Source organism: Rousettus aegyptiacus, unplaced genomic scaffold, assembly GCF_014176215.1.
Source record: "Rousettus aegyptiacus isolate mRouAeg1 unplaced genomic scaffold, mRouAeg1.p scaffold_m13_p_6, whole genome shotgun sequence".
Lineage (NCBI taxonomy): Eukaryota > Metazoa > Chordata > Mammalia > Chiroptera > Pteropodidae > Rousettus > Rousettus aegyptiacus.
In genome coordinates this window covers 98,871,926-98,886,626 of record NW_023416309.1, presented here as the reverse complement: position 1 = coordinate 98,886,626, position 14,701 = coordinate 98,871,926, and the positions used below count along the sequence as shown (strand labels likewise).

The window sequence follows — 14,701 nt, the reverse complement described above, 5'->3', positions numbered from 1 at the left end:
GGGAAATATGCCCACCAGCACTAGGACCTCCTGGACCCAGTGTTACGTACATGGGGATTCTCAGAGAAACTGTGTCATCATATCAAAGCACTGGCTTTAATTAACTCCGGTTTATGGGAAAACTTAGGCAGGGCTAGGGTAAAGTAATAAAACTTCTGGCATATTTGATGTTTGGGAGACACTCCCACAGGTAGCAGGATTCTCCTGCAGTGGGATTGGGAAAGAAAAGACCTATGTTTCATGGATGCAACTTTCCCTGAGGCCATTAAGGAGTCTGGGACTTGTGCGTGCACCTCGCTGCCAGAGAGTGAGGCCCCCTTCTGGGTGGGGAGTGAGGACCCACTGGGCAGAGCTGCCTGCATGAAGCCTGGCCAGAGGGCAAGGGCTCCTGGAGAGAAAGGCCTAGGAGTCCGATGTGGTGACTGAGGGACGGGGCAGATTGTGGACTGAATCGCCCTGAATGGATCTTTCCTTTCCTGCTATAATGGGGACACTTTTGTGATATGATCAAAAAAGTATATGCCAGGTGATAACTAGGGAAATTGTTAACAATAAAACAATTTTTTTTTGGGGGGGGGAGAGTTTCATAAATTTTAGCACATGAGTGCAATGATCTCAATTTTGTTAAACAGGAAGTTCCTAAGATCACTTGATTTCCTATCATTTTGAACAATTGGTCAAGATAAGTTTACTTTCAAATAGTCCTATCTCTTAGCCATAAATAAATAACCAAACACACTCACAAGCATCTTGCCCTCATGAGACTATCAGTGGCATTGGCTTCAGACAACCTGGGCTAGAATCCCAATCCCACTGACAACGTGTGGTGTGATTTTGACAGATCCCCTAACCTCTGTGTATCTCGGTCTCCTCCTCGCTTTTGGAAATGGGGATAATTCTACTTCCTACCCAGAGTCGTTGGGCTAGACTGCTTCTGAAATGCCTATCACGATGCTGGCATGGTGTAAGTGCTCAATTAATGTTGCTTAAGGAAAACCTACTTTAGCAATAAGTCCCTCCCATCTTCTGATTTTCCCCAATGATTATGGCACCTGAGTCACTTTTCTGAGTCAACTGAAGCTCAAGTTTCAGAAATAACAGCAATAGCAGCAGCGACAACACAATCACACAGTGGGCAGCTTCGCTTTGCTCTGAGGTTGTAGAACATCTGGACGGATTTCCAGTCTTCGTCTAAATGCCTCGGTAGAGTGGAGGGTCCAGCATTTGAGGCCCATGGTCCGGTTCTGGAGTCCATGTGGGTGGTGCCCTCTCTCCGCCCCAGCCCTCTGGCTCCACAGCAGACTAAAGCTCTCCCCACAAGCTCTGAGGGATCCAGTTTTTAGGCCTCATTCATCATGCTCTGTAGAGTGGTGGTCGGCAAACTACCGGTTACAGGTTAAATCCAGCTGCTGTCTGTTTTGGTAAATAAATTCTGCTGGAACACAGCCATACCCATTCTCTTCCATATTGTCTGTGCCGCAAGGGCAGAGTTGAGCATCTGTAGCACAAAGAGACTGTATGGCCTGCAGAACCTAAAATATATACCATTTGCCCTTTTAATAAGAAAAAGTTTGATGCAGAGGAAAGAGGATGTGCTGGAGTTAGGAGAGTTAGGAGTGCGGGGCCCGGTCCCAGCCGTCTGTCTGGCCGACCTGCTCTGTGCCCCTGAGGTGCTCACGGCCCCTCTCTTGTTTCCAACTGAAGCAGGAAGGGGTCAAATTAGCTCTTTAATTTGTGTTCTATCACCTCAGCACCTCTTCGTTCTGTGCCCGGTCTCTCTGGTGCTCTGGCCCTCACACTGAGGCCTCCATGCTCAGTGAACTCTCCCTCTTTGAGAGGACCACTGCATCTCAGAGACTGTGCCACTCCAGAGAGACACCAGATGGTCACTTAGGGAGCAGAGTGGAACTTCAACATGGGGTGTCTTTAACGAGATAACATGAAACATCTCTTTTAGCAACAGAGGGCAGTAACAAGGAGTCCAAAGGCAGTTACCCCTCTCTTTTATGAGGTAGAGGGCTACTAACAGAGACTGAATAACTGACTACTGGTTGTTCTGATGCCTGTGGGCATGAGAATGACATGCAGGAAACTTGAGGATTGTACCTTTGCCCATGTTGGATGGATAAGAGGTTTGGGCAAGGAAGTACTCTCATACTTTGGCGCTTGGCCATGGCAATCAATCTGTAATTCAGCTTTCTAGGACCATGGCATCTAGCTGTAGCAGACATCGTTGCTCTTCAAGCTCTATGCCAAGTGGCTGCCCTGTCTCCAGCTCCGCACTGGGCCTCACCTGAAAGAGAGCAGCCAATCTAGTAGCCATCTTCCCTGTGGTTCACGGCTAGTCCAGCCTGGCCCTTCCAGCAGTCACTCAACTTGACCAGCCACTTCCCTACCAACATAGGCACCTAGAGCTAATTCAGGGAAAGCTCCTCAATGGCAGCAAAAAGGAGATCAGGTAGTTCCTAAATGACCACCTGGTCAACTACCTGCAGAAGGTACAGCAACTGGAGCAGGGGAATGAGGAGCTGGGGGCCGAGATCCAGCGGCAGAACAAATGGCAGTTCCCCAACATGTGCTCCCATTATTGCTCACACTTGGAGACTATTAAAGAGCTGGCTCAAAAGGTAAGGTGAGGCCTGTATCTCTGGCATCAATGGCAGGGGGAGAAGGGTAAGTATTGGTATAGGAGGAATGGAGGGGTTGCCTAGGAGATGACATTCCACAAATGTTCACGAAAATTGCAAATGCCAGAAATAAATTATGATGTCAGAGGCTCTGCCATTTGGTTTTATACCAAGTTCGATCCAACAAGCACCACTGCTGATGACTGTGATGAGAGGACTAGGACGTGGGGTCAGGACATGAGTTTATTTCTTCGCAATCCAGATCTGCCTTATGTAAGGACTTGTGAGCATCAGATATCAGTGAGTTAGAAGGAGTTAGAAGCTGAGGCTAAAGTCACAGAGCTGATTAGCTGCTGAGCTGTGACTTGGGGCCACTTAACCGCGGCATGGATACCTATGAGGAAGTGGATCAGGAGGCAAAGGGAGGTCAAGTGCACCAGGTCAGGGTCACTTGCTTGCCCATGCAGGTTGCAGTTCCTGTGCAAGCTTCCTGTGCTGCCCGAACCGACCAAGGTAGCACCATCTCTCCCTTTCCACATGGATCTTTAGCAGAATGAGATGTAGAATCCTACTCAAGTTTGTACTGTCACAGAGCTCAGCCTGTTCCATCATAGACTTAAATCTAAGACTGAAACCATGAAACTCCTAGAAGAAAACAGGAAAATAAGCTCCTTAACATGGTCTTGGCAATGATTTTTTGGATATGACACTTAAAACACAAACAACAAAATAAAAAGTAAAATGTGAGACTATATTGAACCAAAAAGTGAGCATGTATTCATATACTATAAAGCCATTTTGTTCTTCTGAAAACACTAAGCTTTTTAAAGGGGGCGATGGTGATGGTCAAGAAGGGAGCTGACATTTATTAGGTGCTTACTCTGTGCTGGGCATTATGTTGGGTGCTCCACACACCTGGTATGTAAATATGATCATAAATATTGATAGGAGATCATGGGTGCATTTAAAGGTTAAGTAACCTGGTTGAGGTCAGGCAGCTCGGATATTGGGATTTTGATATTTTCTATTTCTGTTGCTGTGAAATAATCAAAAATGTGTATGTTGGCCTTTGTCTCTAGTTCCTAACACAGAACTCTTAAAACCGTTTGTAATTTCCTAAGTGATAAGAACACTAGGAGCATCTTTTGTTACAGTATTTGTTCTTTGACCCTGGTTCCTGACTCAGAGCTTCTAAATACCTTGGAATTTCCTGGGTGATAGGAGTGTCTTTTGTTCTAATGAGGCCACCCTTGGTGGGCTCCTAAAATGGGGGCTGGTCACCAGAAAGACCAAGGTCTATTAGATGCTTGGAACTTTCCACCTTGCCCCCATCCTCCAGGAAGGGGAAAGGGACTAGAGACTGAGTTAATGATCAACCATGCCTACCTGTTGAAGCCTCCGTAAAAACTCCAGTACCTTCTTACGTATCTTGTCCTCTGTGTCTCTTTATCTGGCTGTTTATCTGTATCTTTTACTATATCTTTTCAAATAAACAAGCTAATGTAAGTAAATGCTTCCCTGAGTTCTGTGAGCCATACTACTAATTATCAAAACCTAGGATGGGGTTGTGGGAACCCTAATTTATAGCTGGAAATTCAGAAGTACGGGTGACAACCTGGGCATTGCAATTGGTGTCTGAAGCGGAGGCAGTTTTGTGGGACTAAGCCCTTACCTTGTGGGATCCGACATAGGTAGATAATGTCAGAATTATAGGAAATCCAGTTGGTGTCATAGAGAATTGCTCGGTGTGTAAAAACCCATAAATCTGGTGTCCGAAGTATCGTGAGTGTTTAGAGTAAAGGAAAAAGAGAAGTGGTTTTTCTAGACAATTGCCAAGAATAACTAGTGTCAACTTTGATCTGCTCCTGGGCCACTGACAGGATAATGAGAAGAAAGATGGTAACCTCAGAGTGAATGTGGCACCATCCTCTTAGGCCCAGTGTGGAGCTTTGTCACAAATCTCTCTCTCTCTCTCAGGCAGGTGCTGTATCTTTTGGAGATCCACTTCTAGTATCTAGTATGTCACGGTAGGTGGAAAAATAACGTTGATAAATAAATTAACTTTTTAGATCTAAGAAATCAGGTGGCAAAATCCTATCTAATTTGAATAGGAAAGGTGCCTTTTCCATTTGTTAAAGCCCCGAGAGTTGTGTACACTAGGAGACATGCAGTAGGAGGCTCTGCACACAGGAGTTGTCTCCAATCTTTGCATCCATTGCAGTATGTGATGAGTGATGTTGCCATGCAGGGCACAAAGCCTTGCATGCTCCTATGAATCCTTCTGCAGCATAGAAGAGGTAGGCTGAGGGTTAGGTGCAATTTCCAGGTGCTAGCCTGAAGCTGCACACTTCTCTCTCTCTCACTGGTTGAGATACACCCATAGGTAGCAACATCAGGTTTGAAAATAGCGTCCCAAGACCACAGCTCCCACGTCCATCTCCAGTAGACTGCCCACCTCTGGAGACTGGTATTTCTAAAGTCGGAATCATTGCAGAGAATGTCGTGCACACAGCTGAGTGAAGGAGGGCTGAAGGCTCCCATCTCTCACTCCATCTTCACCACTTCATCTCACTGAACCTGGCTCATATTTGATCACCAAGGGCCATAGGGACTCTATTTAAAGGATTAGGGAGGAAGGTTGTTTTAGATATGAGGGCAAAGATCCTCACCCCATACTCACCTCCTTTGAGAAAAATGCAAATCAGTGGAACCAAGCGACTTTACAAAGGGACGCCCAACATCAGAGTCATTATGCAAAACAGCATACTCAGTAGAAGCCCAAGCCAGGACCATCACTGAGCTTTAGCAGAGAGAAGCATCATCCAAGCATATAAAGCTCAGCAGTGATGTTATAAAGTAACAAGTGTTTTTTATTTTGAGATGGAAGAAAACATGGGTTTTAGCCAATGGAAATAATTGAGCTGGAGAATAAAGTCAAAAGACAGATTCTATTTTGCAAGTCAAAAGAAATAACTTTTAAAGTCAAGTTCTTTGGTTTACAGAGAGGCTTGTTGCTGTGCGATGAGGTAAGCACTGTTTGAAGATGTAACCTATGCAGATTGTATCCAGAAGCCTCTGAAGGGTGGGATGACTTGGCCTGGTAATGTCTTCTAATGATGGTGTCTGTAAAGGGTTATTCATTGATGAGCTCCAAGTAACCCTAGGTCAGAGCTGACCACTAGTTACCTTTTCTTGAAAACCCTATCTGGACCAAATTCTCAAATTATGCATTTCTTCTTGATAAAACTCTAATAGCTTATGTTTCACATATGCATAGCTGGTCCCTGCAGAGATGTCTGTTCAGCTTTTGTGCAATGCTCAGAGCACTGGCAAATATTCATCTGCTCAAAGACCTAGTTATAACCACTTTGGGGGGTTGTCTTACTTGACATTAGGTTTTGTTCAGTCTTAGGGGTCTATCTACTTCCTGCTGCAAATTTTGAGAGAAAACTTTTGGGACCCTACCAGTTAGCTATCTTGGTTCCCTGGTACCAAGAGGTAGTGTGATATGAGATGTAGTATGATAGAACTTTCTCCTGGGCATCAGCCTGTAGGGTCCTTGGAGAAATCTTGACCTATTGCTTTAGTACTCCAATATCTGTGTTTTCTGATACACAAAGAGGAATAATATAGAATGTCGGGTCCTTTTTTTATTTCTTAATTGCAACTTCTTGCCCAATTTGTAGGCCTTTAAAGCCTTCTTAGTTCTGGCAATGGCACAGTTGTTCTGTTTTGGGGGTAGAGTGGGGGCTGGGATGGTGGTCAAGGTGAAGAAAATAAGAATGGGCTCTAGAGTTGAAAGAAACTGATATTGAGATAAGGCTTTGGCACTGTATAATAGGTTGATCTTAGAAAAATGATTTCATATCTTTGGCCCTCAATCCTGTTCCTTTCTTTCTTTATAAAGTTAAAGTAATAATGTATACTTTGCAAGATGATAAGAAGGATTAAACAAAGTCACTAATCAATCCCCTAACACATACTGTAGGTGCTTGATAACAGTGTTTAGAATCAAGGAAGTAAGGCAGGAAGAGGACCCAAGTGACTCTGATAACTCAATATCCTTTGAGTTTCATGGCCAAGCTCTTATTTGACTTTCAAGAAGATTATTGTTCATTTTTGTTTGTTTCCGGCTCCTTGAGCTCATCTTTCTTGGTCCAGATTGGGCATAGTTATCAGGGTCACTCTCATACAAGACACCCATGGCTACCCACCCAAGTTGCTTCCTGATGGACTGTACATTAGGTGTGTGCCACAGTACCTGTCATATAGGATATGCCAGGAGATGCATCTTGAATGAACAGACTTAACAAAGTCTTACTGCCTCTCAAGTGAGTCTGAAAGGCAAACAACTGAAGAAAAAAAAAAAACCACAGAACTTCTTAATAACCAAAACCACAACATCTGCTAACCAAGAACCAGTATAGGGAAGGCTGGCTGAGTTTTAACCCAGGGAATGCCACTATAGTCATAGGGGTTTGTCTCTCCTGCTACTCCAGTGACCAACGGGAATGGTTATGCCTTTAGAGTGGGCAAATCAACAAAGAGGTCAACCCCAGTCAAGGTACAAACGCTTGATGGCTAAGAGAACTTTTGTTCTTTGAAAAATAATAAAAGCTTCCGACCTCTCAGCAACAGACAACCTGATATCAAAGAGCTAAGAGGCACCTCGAATTCATCCACATTCCTTTAATGAGGTGAGAAACCCTTAATGGTAAACTCAACAGCTGAGTAACAGGATGACGGTACAGCAACAGGTGGAGAATCAAGGCAGAGAGGGCAAAGCGCTGAGCCAACACCCGCCTGGGATGGGGTATAAAAGGCCTAGGAGGGAAGGGGCTTGGCAGACTCAGTGTCTTGGCCTTCCCAGCACTCTGAACCTCTTGTGCAGCCTCAGCCCGCAGTATGACTTCCTTCTTCGTCAGCTCCTCCCCCTCTCTGGGCAGCATCGCGATTCCCGAGGAAAGAAACGTCTGTATCCCCTGCATCGATGTTGGGGGCCAGCCTGCGGCAGAGGCCAGGGCTGCCTCCCTGGGCCTCTCGGCCACCGTGGCACATGCCAACCGAGTCCGTGTGGGGACGACCCCCCTGGGCCGACCCAGCCTCTGTCTGCCCCCCAGCTGCAACACCGCGTGCCCCTTGCCAGGGACCTGCCACGTTCCCGGCAACATCGGAAACTGTGGGGCCTATGGTGAAGGCAGCCTGAATGGCCACGAGAAGGTGACCATGCAGTTCCTGAACGACCGGCTGGCCAACTACCTGGAGAAGGTGCGCCAGCTGGAGCGGGACAACGCGGAGCTGGAGACCAAGATCCGAGAGTGGAGCAAATGCCACGAGTCCACCGTGTGCCCGGACTACCAGAGCTACTTCCGGAGCATCGAGGAGCTCCAGCAGAAGGTGAGGTTTGGGGCAGCCCCGGATACGCCCAGTCTGCAGGAGGCAGGGGTGTGGCAGGCAGAAAGCACCGAAGGCTCAAAGACTTTGTGGTCTTGGGTTCTCCTGAGCAGGGGTGCAGACACCACACGTAGGGCTGAGGCTGGGTACGATGTGTGTGTGTGTGTGTGTGTGTGTGTGTGTGTGTGTGTGTGTGTGTGAACCGTCCTGGTTTTCCTCAGATCCTGTGCAGCAAGGCGGAGAATGCCAGGCTGATTAGCCAAATTGACAATGCCAAGCTGGCCGCGGATGACTTCAGAATCAAGTAAGTAGAATCAAGGGGGCTCAGAGTGACTTTTTCCTTCACCCTAAGTCCCAATGCCCAAATACTGTCGAATGAGATAATTGCTGTTCTGCTTTTTCCTTCCTAAATGCCCCAAATTAAAAAAAAATTATTACACACAAAGCTAATAGGTGAGGAGCACGGCACAGGGAATGCTGTTAGCATTAAATGATGGCTAGGCGGAGGGCCAGGGGAGGGAGGGAGAGATTGGGGGAATCGTTCTATGAACACTATAGATATCTAACCAATGTACTGTATACTTGAAACTAATTTAAATAAATAAATGTATTTAAAAAAAGACAGTGATGAGAAAAAAAAAAAACTAGTAGAAAGTAGAGGAAAAAAAATACCGTTAAGTCAAGTGTGTATGGTACAGCCTAGTATTAGTCCTTCTTCATTTATTTCCCTAAAATAGGAAATAAGGCTGCCTGAATTCATTAACCAAGATAAAATGAAGTAATTTCGAGAATAAACTGAGCAAAGAAGGCCACTAAATTTTATGTATAAGTTGGGGGAGCCATGTAGAGATGGGTCAGGGTCCAGATTTAGCTATGGAGCCCTCAGCTACCAGACATTTCCACTAAATAAAGGTGAGAGATGAACAAATAGCCCAACACAAGGGATAAGAGAGCAAATCAAGGACCAGGCTCCTGACTGTCACTTATCCTAGTTAATGGACAGCCCATGCAATGTGGTGAGTTCCATACTGGGTCCTTAGATGCATGGTATTTAGTCTTCCTGAACCATAGTTGCTTCAATGCACAATAATAAAGGTAGTGAGGGCAAAGTACTGAGCCAACACCTGCCTGGGATGGGGTATAAAAGGCCTAGGAGGGAAGGGAGTGGGCAGACTCAGCATCTTCGCCTTCACTAGACCATGAGCCCTTTGAGAGGAGGGGCTGTGTCTAATTCATCTCTGAGCCAGAGCACAGGGCATGGTGAACAAACGAGGATCGAAGGTGGCAAAGAAGGTGGGGACCCGGGGCAGCTGGGAGGGGCTCTCCTTGGCATCTGTTGACCCTGCACATCCCATGATGGCAGGCATGAGAGTGAGCGCGCCCTGCGCCTGCTGGTGGAGGCGGACATGTGCGGCATGCAAAAGCTCCTGGATGACATGAGCCTGGCCAGGGCCGACCTGGAGGCCCAGCAGGAGTCGCTGAAGGAGGAGCAGCTCTCCCTCAAGAGCAACCACGAGCAGGTCTGGTTCCGTGGCTGCAGACTCACGGCTGCAAAGAGGAAGCGCCTCCCATGCTGTGGCTCCAGGATCAGAACCTGGGCCTGGTTGACCTCAGGATAATCAGTGGATTTGGGTCTGAGAGTCAGGGTGACTCTGTGGGATGTGGCCGAGTGGGAGTTTCTTCTCTAAAGACTGGCCCTGTGAGTTTGGGAAGGTCTCAGAGGGGCTCTTCCCGCTGGACCCTGGCTAGACCTTTCACATCAGCATGTGTGTGGGTTCACCCTTCAGTGTGCTCGTTGGGAGAGGGGTTCAGGTGTTATCTGCTCTGTGCAAAGCCCTTTCCTCACTGAGAGTTTGGGTCCTTCCGTCCCCGCAGGAAGTGAACACCCTGAGGTGCCAGCTGGGGGACAGGCTCCAGATCGAGCTGGACACTGAGCCCACCGTGGACCTGAGCAGGGTGCTGGAGGCGATGCGGTGCCAGTACGAGGCCATGGTGGAGACCAACCGGCGCGATGTGGAGCAGTGGTTCCAAGCTCAGGTGAGGCGGTGCCGCAGAGCGGGGCGGGGGAGCCCAGCTGCCGTCTGGCCGGGAGGTGATCGTGTCTCTGTGCGCTTGTGCTTCAGTCCGAGGGCATCAGCCTGCAGGCCACGTCCTGCTCCGAGGAGCTGCAGTGCTGCCAGTCGGAGATCCTGGAGCTGAGGTGCACGGTGAACGCCCTGGAGGTGGAGCGCCAAGCCCAGCACAACCTGGTACGGGTCCTGGTCACCCTCACCGCACTGCCCGTGCATCGGTCCATGGCCTGGTAGAATTTTATTTTGGAGGTCTCTCTCCTCTCCCCTGCATACCCATCGATTGTCTATTTCTTTTAAAATATTTATTGTCAGGGTCAGCTGAAATCAGAAATATAAATTAAAAAGCAAACCTCCCTCTTTAAACAAAATATTGACGCTTAGGCATTCATTGCACAAAAATTTATTGACTTCTAACATTTTGCCAGTTATTGGAGCTCTAGATAATATGCAGCCACTAAAGCTTTGGAGTCAGTGCTATTTTGGCAAAATTCTTGTTCACAATTTGTTTTACCTGAAACTCTTGGTGTGAGTTCCTAAAATTCTTTCTGTGCCTGGTGAGTTTCCACATTGTGGCACTTTGGGCCATAGTTATCGCTGCTAAGATTTGGTGCATGTAGCAGTTTCCTTGGGGCCTTACCCCATTATTTCCCATCACAGAAGGACTGCCTGCAGAACTCCCTGTGTGAGTCTGAGGCCCGCTACAGCACCGAGCTGGCGCAGATGCAGAGCCTGATCAGCACTGTGGAGGAGCAGCTGTCTGAGATCCGGGCCGACCTGGAGCGGCAGAACCAGGAGTATCAGGTGCTGCTGGACGTGCGGGCCCGGCTGGAGGGCGAGATCGACACGTACCGGAAGCTCTTGGAGAGTGAGGACTGCAAGTACGTATGATCTAGGCAATTCCTGGCCATACCATTTATCCAATTCTCATAAGCTCCTCAGGGTAAGAGAAGTCCTGTCTGCATACCACGCAGCTCTACGCTCCTGCTGAGTGATGTATTGTCTGCCTCACACTCACACTCTGCATTGTTGACAGAGTGTACAGGGAGTGACAGTCCATTCAGAGGAGGCTGTTGTCATTTGCCAGGTGTCCAGTGGCACTGCCTGGCATAGCCATTGACTGATGAGAGTAGAAATGTTCCTATTCCTCAAATAGATTTGATCCAGCAGGTGTTTTGGAATTGCTTTTATTTATTTACTTATTTTTTTAAAAATCCTTTCTGGTATTTTCTATTTTGTGAGATAGACTCTGACTCTCATCTACAGAACCTTAATTCTGGAAGAATTTTAGAGATTACCTAGTCTCACCCTAAGGGTGCACAGTACCAGGGGTCAAACGGCCAGGGCTTTAGTTGGGTCCATGTCCTGTGGTTTGCTCTACACGCACATCACTGAGACCTCCATTCATTCCCCATCCCTAACTTTGCTCACCTTTTTGTCTCTCTGTAGGCTTCCTTGCAATCCGTGCTCCACACCTGCCTCCATTGTGCCTCTCTCCTGTGCTCCTTTTCCGAGCTGTGCCCCTCGCACTACTTGTGGGCCTGGTTCACCCCAAGGAGCTGTCACCGGAAACCGGTTCTGAATGCCTGTGGACCAGCAGGGGTGGTTAAGGCGAGGGGATACTCAAATAGAAATGCTCCGTAGACATTTAGGAAATCTGCCTTCTAACTATTGGTGACTTTCTGCTTGCCTAGTTCTATCCAAATATACCAGGAAAAGTGGAATCTTAATTGGGGGACTTCCTTCCCAGCTCTTGATTTTTCTAGATGAGCTCCATAACTCAGTGGCTGGATCCCAGCCACCACTGGTGGCTCGGAATATGCACACCAAAGACGCTCAGGGATGGGATCAAATTGAAGAAGTATGTTGGGGTGAATCTAGGGCATGCCTTGAAGTTGCATTTGCATTTCAAGGACACCAACTTTAACCTGACAACTTTAACAGCTACGATTCATTAGTTGGTGACTAAGGAAGTGAGGAACAAATTTCGCTGTTCAGGATTCCCTTAAATTTATTGTTTCTAAGTATTTCTAACATCTTCGGCCCTGAACAAAGTGCCAGAGGGGAATATGGAACTAGAAACTGCATATTTGATCACTTTCTCTTCTTTCTTTCTTTTTCCCTCCTGCCTCCCTGTCTAGGAAGTTGGCTTTATCTTCTCTATAGGTTAGGTGGGAACTTCCCTGTATCAGATCTGTGTTCTCTCCACTTAAGGTTTCTATCTTTGACAAAGGACCAAGATTGCCTCTTGAGATGTAAAGGGAACTTTCAGATTAAGAAATCTTTCTTTTCTATATATAGTACTGACTCTCACAACTGTCGTCATGCCAAACCCCTCTCTTCATCCAATTTTTAGTAAAATTTGAAAAATGACTTTATTTTTTCTAGAACATTCTTCTGGAGTATTAAAAGCTATTGATTCAATAGACAGCTGCTGGGCATGATGGTAGAAGAATGATGGAAAATATTTCACTACAATATTTTCAAAATATTTATACTTGCTTACTGTCTATGCAGCCATCTCTTGTCTCCTGCTCTTCCTCATCTTTACCATAGTGGCCCTTTTGTTCGTGGACACATGCCAGGAGACATGTCTCTCTTCCTCTTCCCTGGGATGCTTTTCCTCCTCTTCTTGTTATTCATGTCTAATCTGAAATGCCACTGGCTTGACCGTCAATCTATGGTTACCGCAGCCTCTTCGCTTTACGTCCTGTTTATTTTCATCATCGTATCTCTCAACAGCTGAAGTTGCTTAGTTATCTATTATTTATCCCATTAAAATGCCAAGTCGAGATGAGCATCGGTCTGCTGCTTCTTCCCCCGAGCTGAGCACTGCCTGGCACGGAGTAGATAAACATCTCAATAAACATCTGTTGAAAGAATGACTGCTTCTGGTCTTGACTTTATTACTGACCTGTGACGGGGCTTGAGAATCATCAGTTAACATGCCTGAACCTCAGCATTTTTTCCTGCTATAAAATGAAGAGGACGTTCTCTTCCCTACTTACATCCTACATCTGTCATGGATTCTAAGTGAGAAATTAACACACTCTGAAAAGGATAAAGCACCACAAAAACCTCCTCTGGAGCCGGTATCATATAATGACTAGGAGTGTGGGTGCTGAGCCAGACTGATCAGGTTCAAAACTCACGCATGGCTTCAGGTCTTTTCCTCCAGGCAATTAAAAATTAATTTTCTCTAACAGTTAAATTCAACCAAAAACAAATTGATGCATTTAATAACTTGCTTTCCAGGGCAAATTGTACTTGACTATTTGCATTAGTCCAAACAATGAGAAAACCTTGTTTTGGGGGGCAGAGCCTTCTTAGCAACTCCTTTACATTGAGTTCATCCAAGGAGAGGGGTTCAAATTTTATGGGTGGTCTTGTCTCCTTTTCCTGCTTTGGGTCCACCAGGTTGAAGGGATGGGTAAACCCATTTTAGTCCCGTGAGGCACACTCAGTAACTCAAGGCCACTATGAATGCTATAGAACTTCATTTTGGGGGAATGCAGATTATGTCTTTTTGTAGTCCTGATTTCTAAATGTGGTTACAAGCTGGTTGGAAAAATAGCTCATCTCAGCCTCATAGCATGTCCTATCTTGTAGCTTCATAAGATAAAAAAACAACATGGAGACATGGAGAAGCGATACTTTCCACCACAGTCAGAGTAAAGGCTGGTATGGCTCAAGCCAGTCTCGTTTTCATGGGGGAAGGAACTATCCATTGCTTTTGGGGGCTATAGCTTCCCATGCTGAAGGTGGGCCCAATGGTGAGGGGTATTCTTTTGGAAGAAACTCTCATGGTATCAAGTTATCATTTTGTCTGAAATTGGTTGACTGGGTTGTATTAAGGGGCAGAAAGTTCTTTCCAGAAACTGGCTTGGTTCTTTTCCCATGATCTGAGAGCTTTGGAAAGCTCCCTTTGTAAGGCTGACTTTTTCCTAGAAAAGAAATGAATGAAATGGGTCTTGTTGTGTGTGTGCCCCCCTTAGAGGCACTGCCTTTCAGGAAAGCCCCGTGTCCTGCTTTAGTTCAGTCTCCTGATTCTGTGCCTGATGAATTTCCTTTCTCACTGTGAACAGCAAAATCTACATTACACAGAGTCTGCTTTGCTTTCTTCCTCTCTGATTATTAAAATAAACATTCGACAGTAACTACACAGTTTTAAATGGATTTTTTTATACTGATGGTTTGCGCCTGCCTAGTGTTAAATGCCATCTCTTCTCTCCAAGAACAGAATGCTTCTCTCTTGCTCTCATAGGGCAGACATCGTAACTGCTTTTAAATCATGAAACATCGAGGTTCACAGAAGTTAAACAACTTGACTAAGGCTGCTCCAGGACTAGGACCTAGATTGCTCTGGCTGCAAAGCAACTCTCATTGTATCATAGCACTTGAGTATTTATTGTGTGTGTGTGTGTGTGTGTGCGCGCACACACACGCACATGAGTCTGCTTTTTAAAAGGATTCTCTACAATGTGAGCCTTGGATGTCCCTGTTTCTCACACTCATGGTCACTGATAGTGTAATTTGGAAAGGACCTACACCTTGATTTCTTTTGTGTAAACCTCCTAAGACAGTGTATTAGTCTTTTCCCTGAACCAGCTA

At 46.3% G+C, this 14,701-nt stretch overlaps 1 protein-coding gene across 1 annotated transcript; it reads left to right on the top strand.

The window, feature by feature from the left end:
• The first annotated feature begins 7,472 nt into the window (after positions 1-7,472).
• Positions 7,473-12,150, top strand: LOC107513793 (keratin, type I cuticular Ha8). The gene is made up of 7 exons (XM_016150819.2): positions 7,473-8,024; positions 8,243-8,325; positions 9,385-9,541; positions 9,897-10,058; positions 10,145-10,270; positions 10,751-10,971; positions 11,540-12,150. The coding sequence occupies exons 1-7, from the start codon at positions 7,533-7,535 to the stop codon at positions 11,670-11,672; spliced, it is 1,374 nt and encodes a 457-aa protein (XP_016006305.2). The 5' UTR covers positions 7,473-7,532; the 3' UTR covers positions 11,673-12,150.
• Positions 12,151-14,701: the final 2,551 nt, after the last annotated feature.

Coding starts and splice junctions, on each gene's coding strand:
- LOC107513793 (XM_016150819.2), top strand. CDS start 7,533: ATGACTTCCTTCTTCGTCAGCTCCTCCCCCTCTCTGGGCAGCATCGCG. Junction 8,025..8,242: donor TCGAGGAGCTCCAGCAGAAG/GTGAGGTTTGGG, acceptor GGTTTTCCTCAG/ATCCTGTGCAGCAAGGCGGA. Junction 10,059..10,144: donor AGCAGTGGTTCCAAGCTCAG/GTGAGGCGGTGC, acceptor CTTGTGCTTCAG/TCCGAGGGCATCAGCCTGCA.